The sequence below is a fragment of the Vitis riparia genome, chromosome 13 (assembly GCF_004353265.1).
Source record: "Vitis riparia cultivar Riparia Gloire de Montpellier isolate 1030 chromosome 13, EGFV_Vit.rip_1.0, whole genome shotgun sequence".
In the NCBI taxonomy this organism is placed as follows: domain Eukaryota; kingdom Viridiplantae; phylum Streptophyta; class Magnoliopsida; order Vitales; family Vitaceae; genus Vitis; species Vitis riparia.
This window is the reverse complement of record NC_048443.1, coordinates 93,097-103,526: the sequence shown is the minus strand read 5'-3', so window position 1 is coordinate 103,526 and position 10,430 is coordinate 93,097. Positions and strand designations below refer to the sequence as shown.

General features: G+C 35.7%; 2 protein-coding genes across 3 annotated transcripts; one reads left to right on the top strand and one right to left on the bottom strand.

The window, feature by feature from the left end:
* Positions 1 to 2,076: 2,076 nt before the first annotated feature.
* LOC117927616 (zinc finger CCCH domain-containing protein 14-like) lies at positions 2,077 to 5,139 on the top strand (the record flags this gene model as incomplete). Its single annotated transcript, XM_034847230.1, has 2 exons — positions 2,077 to 2,147; positions 4,208 to 5,139. Coding segments are annotated over 2 exons (822 nt in total), but the record flags the coding sequence as incomplete, so codon positions are not given.
* Positions 5,140 to 5,605: 466 nt separating this feature from the next.
* LOC117928745 (protein N-terminal asparagine amidohydrolase-like) lies at positions 5,606 to 9,975 on the bottom strand. 2 transcript variants are annotated; one of them, XM_034848747.1, is made up of 9 exons: positions 9,805 to 9,975; positions 9,112 to 9,297; positions 7,857 to 7,921; positions 7,660 to 7,759; positions 7,514 to 7,552; positions 7,224 to 7,412; positions 6,264 to 6,442; positions 6,067 to 6,186; positions 5,606 to 5,974 (listed from the first exon to the last, which is right to left on the bottom strand). In XM_034848747.1, the coding sequence occupies exons 1-9, from the start codon at positions 9,862 to 9,864 to the stop codon at positions 5,821 to 5,823; spliced, it is 1,092 nt and encodes a 363-aa protein (XP_034704638.1). In that variant the 5' UTR covers positions 9,865 to 9,975; the 3' UTR covers positions 5,606 to 5,820. The 2 variants fall into 2 exon arrangements, with proteins under 2 accessions (XP_034704638.1, XP_034704637.1); XM_034848746.1 differs by having other exon boundaries at positions 7,224 to 7,415; positions 9,805 to 9,974.
* Positions 9,976 to 10,430: the final 455 nt, after the last annotated feature.

Genomic DNA, 10,430 nt, shown 5'->3' with positions numbered 1-10,430 from the left:
TTATTTTGTATCTGCTTTAGCTGTTACGTTGTTGTTTATTCATTAGATCGGCATGGGAGATTGGTGGGTAGTAATTGATCATTATTAATTTAAAATTAATGAATTTGGATGGAAAACAATTAAGATAGCGCTTTGAAAGAATTCGGTTAAAATTTCAATTTTGCCTGAATTTTTAATTTTGATATCACTTAAAGAAATTTTATGACTTTCTTATTTTCTATGATATAAATACTAGGCGGCATTGATATGTGCTGTGGTACAAGAATATTTTTACAATACACATATAAGGCATGCCATGCAATATAAATGAACAGAATTGGAGAATCTTTGACGGGTTGAAGTTGCTGGAGTTAAAAGTAAATCTTATCAAGTTTTTGCCTTTTCATAGTCTAGGGGTTCTCTTGGGAGTGAAGCTTATATTTAGAATGGTTTAAGGCCTTTGTTTTGCCTCTGATTGTTGTATCCTCTGTTTTGGATTCTTCTGCTTATCATTATATGGGTGATCTATGTTACATCCAAAGCACTAGGGGTTACCCCTTTTAGTGCTTCTTATATGCTATATTTGGCTATTAAAAAATCATAAGTGCTTGGCTATTTTAATTAGCCTGCCAGGAAGAAAAATTTTCATTTTTTCCCCTTACAATGTTATTGTACTATTGGATGTACTTTGAAGTTGATATAAAACACTAGAAACTTTCCTTTGCTTTTCTTTTGCATCTAATGAAACATGGATCTTCTCTTTGTGGAGTATTAATCTGACCCCCCCCCTTTTTTTTTTTCTCTTTCTTTTGGTTCAGTTGCCTCCTTACAAATTTTTATGAAATCAATTATATATTTCATACAGTGTGTATTTTATACTTGTGCATGTATTTTTCTATCTATTTTATAATATGTAAAATAGTGTCCAGTATACTATGAAAGAAGGAAATGGTAGCATATACAGTTTATTTGTTCACAACTTTAAACAAAATTTCTATTTCTTTCCCTCAACTATTTGGTTCCAAATAGAGTGTTTTTGTTTCCAATAGTTATTTCATATCCCTGTACAATCTTTTTTCTATCCCTTTCCCAATTCGTAAATGCCTTCAAATTTTCAAAATATTAAGATCAAAATGTGTCAAGGTACAATTAGTTTTACAGAAGGGAAAAGGTAATGAAATCCAATTTTTTTTAATTTTCTATTAGTTTTTAAGACGCATTTCCCTCAATGACTGGTTCCAAAGAAAGTGATTATGTTCGACAATTGTTTGGATGTGAGAATTCAATTAGGTGATTATTGACTACATTGCTTACATTTATGTTTAGGAGATCTTTCCTTTCTCTTTTTTTTTTCATTGCTTGATTCCATTCGATTTTTTGTAATATTGATATCTGTTTGTTTTCTTTGCCTTTTTTTCCCTTCATTTTGTGTGTGGGGAATTGTAATGTATGTTGCTTATATATTTCGGCTCATTTGTTGAAGCTCTATCCTCTAGCAAAGTGCTTCTTTGAGAAGAGCCATGTTGAGTCGAGGTTGCCATCCAAAACACAACACATTTTTAGAAACCTTTTGTTCTACAAAAGCTTTTTCCCGTCTTTGCTGAAAGGAGCTTTTAAGTTCTATCCAAGCACATTCTGTGCATTTTGGCAGCCTGGAAGTGCTTTAAAACTGTTCAAAGCTGTGCTAATTGGTGCCTTCCTTTTAGTTGTATTATCATGATACTCCAATTGACAAGCATCGTATACGTACTCCACTAAGACATATTGGTGGTACCATTAGTTTTTGTTATAGGTTTGTCAACTTATTTGGATACCTTAATACCAGTTTGCTTTGATTTTTGTTTTTATAATCATATAATTGCATGCAATGACACAGGTAAATTTCACTTGCACAAGGGTGATGTACAATACTAAACTTAGCACTTTATTGATTCATTGCCTGCTTGGGATTGGTGATCTTGTAATTTCTAGTTAATGAATTCTTAGTCTTTGGTAACTTAATTACAATAAATAATGGTATATGAGTCCTGGATTTTCTTGAAAAGTTCGCAGATCCAAAACTCACTGAAATCGTAACTGAAACAAAGTAATTAATTTTTTGCCACAGAAACGGAGTCCTTTTCAACTGGTATAGGAAGCAAATCGAAGCCATGCACCAAGTTTTTCAGGTTCTAATCTTAACCTACCCAAGATAAATACTCTAAATTTTAAATTTTATATTGCAAATGCTTCTAACTTTTAATAAAATTTTGCACAGCAGTTTCACAAGCATGAGTGTTGTGATCCAGGTTATGACTTTGGCATCTAGATTGTGATACAGGTTATATTTTTTCAACTATAAATATGTAAATCGAAATTTTAACAGAGATGATGTCTTTACAACTGTGAGATATGCCCATTTGTAATGCAATATTTAATCTATAAGCAGTTGATCAAGAATGTGCTCCTTTCATCATTGTTTTAAGTCTAATCATTGAATCATAATGCAATAGTTAATCTATAAGCAGTTGATCAAGAATGTGCTCCTTTCATCATTGTTTTAAGTCTAACCATTGCATCTGTTCTTGCATTGATATACAAGTAGATTACGTTGTTTCTGATTAGTTGTTGAATTTTAGTCAATTGGTTTTAGTTCCCTATTCATTTTGATTGTAAGCATCCTTGGTCCTGATGCTAGAGTACAGATGTACTGTTTTTGCATGAAATTAATTCATCTCAAAGGGAATATAAGCATTCTAAATCAACTATGGATGTAATCAAATCCTGATTGGTGTTGCAGCAACTAAAGAGTGGAGGTTAATAATCAGTTCAGCTGCAATAATCACCCTTTATTATATCACCTGATAACTCCTTTTAAAAAAAAAATCATTCTGTCAAGACAAAAACAAAACAGGGCAAATGGGTTATGTTGAGGGTGTCACTTTGAACTTTACTGTGGGTATGCTGATGTAGAAGGTATCTCTGAATATGGAGTGACAGTGAGAACTGTTAACATTTAGGGTTAGCATATATTTATTTTTTAAAAATATCTCCAGGCATTTCTTTTTTTGGGAGTCAAAACATTAAAAATGGAAAGTGAGCAATGATCTGAGTTGACATGTGATATGCATATATGTGCCTTGCCTACATCTTTTGTTATGTCCTTCCCTCTTTATAGCAAGAATCTTATGGTGAGTCAGATTTATATTGTATCCCTCACTTCCTTCATTGCCCTTCCTGAATTGAAGTTCAATGGCTTGTGGGATTATCTCCTTTCTTACTCTCAAGTCATTTACATCTTAACCCTTAGTTATTTCGATGCAGTGACATTTATTTTTTATATTTCCAAATGAAAGTGGTTTAAACTTTTTCTATTGACACCGTATAATATAACAGGGGTAATTTATTTAATATAGTTGAATTGATGGAAAAGGAGTGACTACTATATTTGTATTGCCACCAATTTTTATTTTTTACTAGTACCCATGCAATAAGAGTAGTATCATCTTTTCAAGGCATGTGATTTCACTTTATAGCATGACAAAAAGAAACAATTGTAGAAATTCGAGGAAATAAATCAAATGATTGGAGTGGGTAAGCCAGAAAGGCATGAAGTTTTGTGTTTGTCTAGTTGCTGTTTGTGTTCTTACTTTTTGGGACTATTTTTTGTAACTTTCAAAGTTTGACAACTTTGCAATGATATTGTAATTTGCTGTTCTAAAAATTTTTGAAAATCTCAAACCACTTTGTTTCCTTTTGGGATGTTTGGGTTTCCCATTGAAGACTAGAGAATGAACGAGCCCTTTCTTTCTTGGGATTTGATACAGCCATTCTATTTTTTAGCGTTTAAACCAATTGTTCTTCTGATCACTTGCCCCTAAATTGGGCTTTTTAGGGATTAACCAATGTGATCTCCATTTTATTTCTTCATATTTTGCTATTCCTGTATTGGAGTATCAATTTCTGTGGCTGTAAAACCAAATGGACTTATTCAATGTCTTGTGTCGATTCAATTGTCATCCTTTTTTGTTACAATTTGGGTTTTGTTAGCTGCTGTGATAATTTTTCTTTAAGACAGTTATTTCTGGCATTTTACAAGCATGATTTCAAGTGACTTATGATCTAGTTAAAAGTAATGATTCTGCTGTGCCTTGTGATTTGTGAGATAAGGCTTCCCTTTCAGTACAATAGTCAGTTTTCTTTTCTTTGTGTCACTTATTGTAGTTTATTCGTGTGATTTTGGATGCAGCACTTCTGGATGCCCGTTTGGTGAGGGATGTCACTTCCTGCATTACGTTCCTGGTGGCTATAGTGCAGTGACACAGATGACAAACCTGGGTGGAAATCCTGCTATGCCTCCCATTGCGAGAAATCCCATGGCCCCACCAACAATTCCTGATGGCCCTCCTACTGTCAAAACACGGATCTGCAACAAATTCAACACTCCAGAGGGATGTAAGTTTGGTGACAAATGCCATTTTGCTCATGGTGAATTGGAGCTTGGCAGGCCAATTGTCCCAACCCATGAAGATCCCAGAGCAATGGGACCAATGGGTGGCAGGTTAGCTGGACGGCTTGAGGCACCACCACCAGGCCTGGCTGCTGCAGCCAGCTTTGGTGCATCAGCCACTGCCAAGATCAGTGTGGATGCATCTCTTGCAGGAGCCATCATTGGAAAAGGTGGGGTAAACTCAAAGCAGATTTGTCGCCTCACTGGTGTCAAGCTTTCCATAAAGGAGCATGAATCTGACCCAAATCAACGAAACATTGAACTCGAAGGAACCTTTGATCAGATCAAACAGGCTAGTGCAATGGTACGGGAACTCATCTTCAACATTGGCTCTGCCGCAGGTCCCGCTAAAAATCCTACAGGTTCAGCCGCTTCAGCAAACAATTTCAAGACAAAGATGTGTGACAACTTTGCCAAGGGTTCATGCACCTTTGGAGACAGATGCCATTTCGCTCATGGAGCTAATGAGTTGCGGAAGCCAGTGGCTTAAGTATTTGCATTTCCTTTAAACTATTTCATCGCCTTCAAGAAAGAGATGAGGTATTTCTCAACAATATGGTATGATAGTTTGGTTTCTGTTCTTTCGGCCCCTCTTTCCTCCAGTGAGATATTGTGACATAACATGCTTGCTAAATTAATCATTCATTTGCTAAATTAATTAATCTTCCCCATACAATGAGCACATAAAAGTGATTTAGGCATGGATGATATTTTGGACGCATACATGCTTGGGATGATGAGGATTTTTGTATGCTAGTGGTTCGGATATTTGGCATTTGGATGGCCACGGATCTTCAATGGACCAATCAGATTGGTTGCATATCCCTCCCGTTTTGGAGCAGAGAGGAGCTTCACTCCCGCACATTCCCAAGCCCCTCTCCACTCTATTCTTGGTTGGATTCTGTTATATTCTTACCCTCATAACCCTATAGCCATGTCCATTATGTGCCTTTGTGCCTTTGTTTTCTCTTTTGGTGTAGGTGGTGGTTTGAGGTTGAGGACCCCATGAATGAAAGTCACAGGATTTAGTAAAAGTTTCGATTTTTGTATCAGCATGCTTTGGGACATGTTTTGTTTAAATAATTCAAAATTTTAGTCGTATTTTTGAAACCGTTCCAAACATTTCCCCAAAAACAGTTTTTTAAAATAGGTTTTCAATTAAATATGTTAACTTAGTCGGAGTGGGAATAACGAGTACAACGACCCAACAAGTCAAATTTTCCCTTGGCAAAGTTGATGCCAAGAAGTAAGGCCTATTAGTGAACAACCAAATCTCAGTGCCATCTCTGCTCAAGCTATTGTGTACGATGAAACCAGTTGCACTTAGCCCTAATATCTTCCTGCCATGGAAATTAATTTACCAAGTAATCAACCCGAGTAGGGTGGTTTATGGGAGAACCCTGTGTGCATCTTGTCCAGCCTCCTGCAGTCCTCTTGAATACGCGAGGCTGCTTCATTGGAAAGGTCTCCCTCCAGTCTGGTCGATGAATCAAGTAGTCCCAACACCTACAGGATGATAAGTGCTTGCCATCAATCACTGTAATCTGGGGGTAGCTTGAGGACGATGAAATCCATGTTCTATTTCAACCTTTATTTACCTTCTGATATTGTCCAAGAAATCCGGGGCCTCTGCAGAAGGTGAAGTCGAGCATGTCCGGAGAATTTCTGAATCAGAAAGATGTTGTAGTGTCATAGCAATGTGTAACTGGCACATGGTCCTAAACAAAAAGAAGTCAATCCACAGTTCAGTTGGCCCAACCCATGGAAGCTGAAAGCATGAAGCAACAGCATTTACCAGGTGCAGGGCGCGATTTTGAATTGGTCGGTCCGAGTGTCATATGTCTCAAGTAACCGGCCATCCCAACTGGGATCCTCGTAGGAGACAGACACTCGAATCCGCCGGACAATTTCTTCTGGGCATCTGGTAGTTCTGTCAAAGCTTGCTGGGAGGATCCGCCCGGTGGAAGTTTCTGCCTGAAAACAAGTTTAAAATGCTTCAAACATAGAAACGAAATCCAAAGATACAAGAAATGAAACATCTCATCTCTCAATGGTAACAGCAACACATTAAAATTGTGGTTGAATCTTCGTTTTTGTATTCTGGAAGGTGTTTGATCATTGGAAATAACTTCATTTTTTAAAAGTGTGCTGCATATTCAATAAAAGAAATCATATGATACAAACAAAGAGATGCAATTTCTCATAACAGATTCCATATCAATAACTTAAGATCCATGCAATGAAATTCTGTTCGAAAACACACCACTTATTCTTTATGAAGATGTTCTTCGTATTTTCAATTATTGCTAAGAAGATTCTAGAAAAAAAAAAACTGAAAACACCTTAAATTTGCTCTAAAAATAACATGGTTTTAGAACAAATTCTAAAAAAGTTGTGTTTTGTCAAAAGTTTACTAACCTCAGTTTCTAAGTTAAAAAACTACTTTCTATTCTCAATAGGAAACTATTTTCATATTTTTCTTTCGTCAAATATGATTTCTAGTGCATACAATCAATGCATGTGTATGTGTTTAACTTCAAATGTTTACATGGAATATGAAAATTAAAACTTGATCAGCTTGGAAATCATTAGAAGAACTCCCTCTAAGACATTGTTTGAATCAAGATTCCTTCCATGAATCCCAGTGGAATATCATCCAAACAATAAGTTTCACAAAAATCTCAAAGTCATCTTTAAAAGGTTTGAACACAGATAGCAGAAAAGGAAAAGGAAGTCATTTGAGTTTGAAACTGACCAAGAACCCATTGAAAATGGGGTATCCATTTCCTTCAGAATCCCTTCTGGTGTTGTGCCCAAGAACACACAGAGTTTGAATGTGAAAATTTTCTCGGCTTCTCCACAAAGCATCAATAATTTTGATGCACAAAGGAAGGGAATAACCATCCCATATTTCCTGCCTTTTTGATCTAGTTTTATGGCTGGCCTGCTGCATCAAAAATTCAATACATTCAACTATTATTCTGCCTGAGCTGGTAACTAGAGCTCTGGAAAATCAAACACAAAGTTGAGGATCATGGGCCAGACCTTAGGTGAGGAATCGTCGAAACCACCAATAAGATGCACCTGCATTTGATAGTTTTGAATAAGTTTAAACCCACATAGAAGTGTCAGAAGTCGATCAATCAAGATTATCCCTAAGTGACAAAGTTTTAGGAGAAAAAGAAGAGTACATCCAACTCGACATCAAAGCCGTGATTGTGAACAAGTGATAACATCTGGGTGAGGCCTCCATCAACAACAGTGGGAGAATCCATATGGGCAACAGAGATCCTGAAATCAAAGGTCCCAAACAAACAAAATCAGAAATGCAGAATTACGCAAATTCTGAAGTTCCTTACAAATCCTACTGGATATAGTGGATTCTTACATTCCAGATTTTCGGTTTCGGATCACAATGCCCACACAAGTTGTTGCTTCATCGGTGCCAACCAACTTTTCAAGGTGAAGAAAAAAAACAAAGAATTCATAGGTGAAAGGGAATTGGGAAATAAAGTAACAAACTCTCAGTGTGAATTCAATGTTGAGAATGTCAATTCAGAGTCTCTAACATATAGCAAAGAAAAGAGAAAACATTGTTGTGAGGGTACTGAATTGGGAGTATACTTTCTGGATGCTATTGCATAATGAAGGTTCAGTAGTAAAGGGCCTATTTGGGAACATTTTTTTGAGAAAAACAATCCTTAATTGTTTTTAGGAACAAAATTCTGTTTGGAACTTAAATTTGAAAACCAGCTTTCTCAGCTTATTCTCTATGGAGATATACGACATACTTATATACAATGCAAAAGTTTTTAAAGTATTCTCCATATTTTCAATTGTTATTCAAGCACCGACAAAAACAACTGAAAATATCTAAAATTTATTTTAAAAAACAAGCTACTTTTAGAACAAATTTTCAAAAATTGTTTTCTATCAAAGTTTGCCAAATGTGTTTTCTAAGTTAGAAAACTGCTTTTAAGAACACTTTCCAAACAGAGTCAAAATCTCTTTGCTGTTGGGCAATAACTGGTTCCTTTTGCTTCTAAAGGTTAAAAGAAAGGAAATGTTTCAGACACTTTTTCATTTTCTAGAGACACAATGCAAAAGAAAATGGGGAGGGAAGGAGAGTATGCAAATCCACAAAACTGGAATATCAAAAGGATACCCCTAGATTTTACAAAATATGATGACAGCCATCCAACAAGAAATGCATCTCATCCCATCTTTTTATAAAAACATCAGGCAGCTGACAACCCGGGCTTAAATAACAACAGCAGTTCATGTCATGCAGTTTCATGTAGTGATATGTAACACAAGAATCCCTAGCTAATATGCTATCCTGCAAAGATGTGGACTACCTCAAGTGCATGAGATCCTCAACAGTGTTATGCTCGAGAATGTGCCCATATATGACATGCAGTGTACAAGTCCCTTTAAAATTTTGGTATCTGCTGGACTATCCAGGACTGATGATGATAGGAAGATCGAGAACTAATCCAAAATAAGGATGATACCACATATTTAGCCAGGCAAACAAGCTTACATAGAAGGCTTAGGAAATACCATCACCTATGAAATTAGAAAAACCCTCTTGAGGATATATTTATAACTATTTGCCTAAGCAAATACCAAAACAAACTTACATCCACGAGCTCAGGGTCAACAGTTGCATACTCTCTCTGGAACACGTAAACACATTTGCTCTGAGTTGATCCCTCTGAACCAGCCTGCTCGGAAACTGAAAACTTCCTCTCTGGGATAGCTTTGAATGAATGTGAAGAAGATACCAGAACAGGGTGTTCCAACAAGGCCATCAGAAGATCACCTGCCTGTTGATAAGCACAAGTTTTCGAGTCTGTGAGCTATTCAACACCACAAGTGATCATACAAATTCCACTCAGGAAGAAAACCCATGATCCAAGATTCTCAGAAACCCTTCGAGACACAACCCAGCAAGAGAAATCAATAGGCAAAAACATCCACATGCAGAACCAACATAATAACCTTCAATATGTGCCCACCCCTACCCTTTGCAGATAGAATCATAAGCCAAAACCCATATGTAACAAATCAAACCATGACATGGAAAAATATATTTCTAATAGAAGCAATAGGGTTGTGAAAGCATCGGATATCAAACTTAAACACCTTCCTTTCATAGCTCAGCAACATTTTCACAAACACCTTCACAGCAGAATGACCCATCAAGCAATCGGGGTTCTTGAATTGGAATTGAACAAAATAATGAAGTTGGGGTTTTTGTAGATGACACCATGATTCATACAAAATCATGTTTAGAGAAAAAACAAAAAAAAAAAAAACAAAAGAGAAGGTACCTGAGACGGAGATGATCGAGTCTCAGATGGATCCACCACCGACCCACCTACAAAAATCATCTTTCTTTGTGGGATTTGATCTGGGAATTGAGAGAAAAACACTCTCCCTGGTCAACTACCACCTATGAGAAAGTCAATTGAAGCAGAGGGAGAGCAATACCAATACAATTTTGAGTCTTTTCTTGGTGATACAAATAATATTTATCACTTTATGATTAATAATAAAAATAATAGGTCGAAATTTTCTATGGTGTCCAATTACCAACATATCCCATCAAATCTCAGTCGGAAAATCAAATCTTAATCATTCTATTAGCAAAGAAAATAAATTGAAAATCCCATCTTTATTAGAAAAAATTAAGCTTATGACATATAATTCTTTTGTTATTATGCAGTTACCATTTTTTTGGCAATAATGTTTACTGAAAAACACAAATTTTATCTGAAAATTATTTTTAAAAATTTTAAAAGCATGTTTAAAGGAATTTTTATTAAAAATATAATTTATTCTGAAAAACATTTTATTAAAACAGATTTAAGGTATTTTCAATTCTTTTGTAGTATTTTGAGAAATAATTTAGAATATGAAAGAATATTTGAAAATACCATGAAGAGTAAATTTAAAA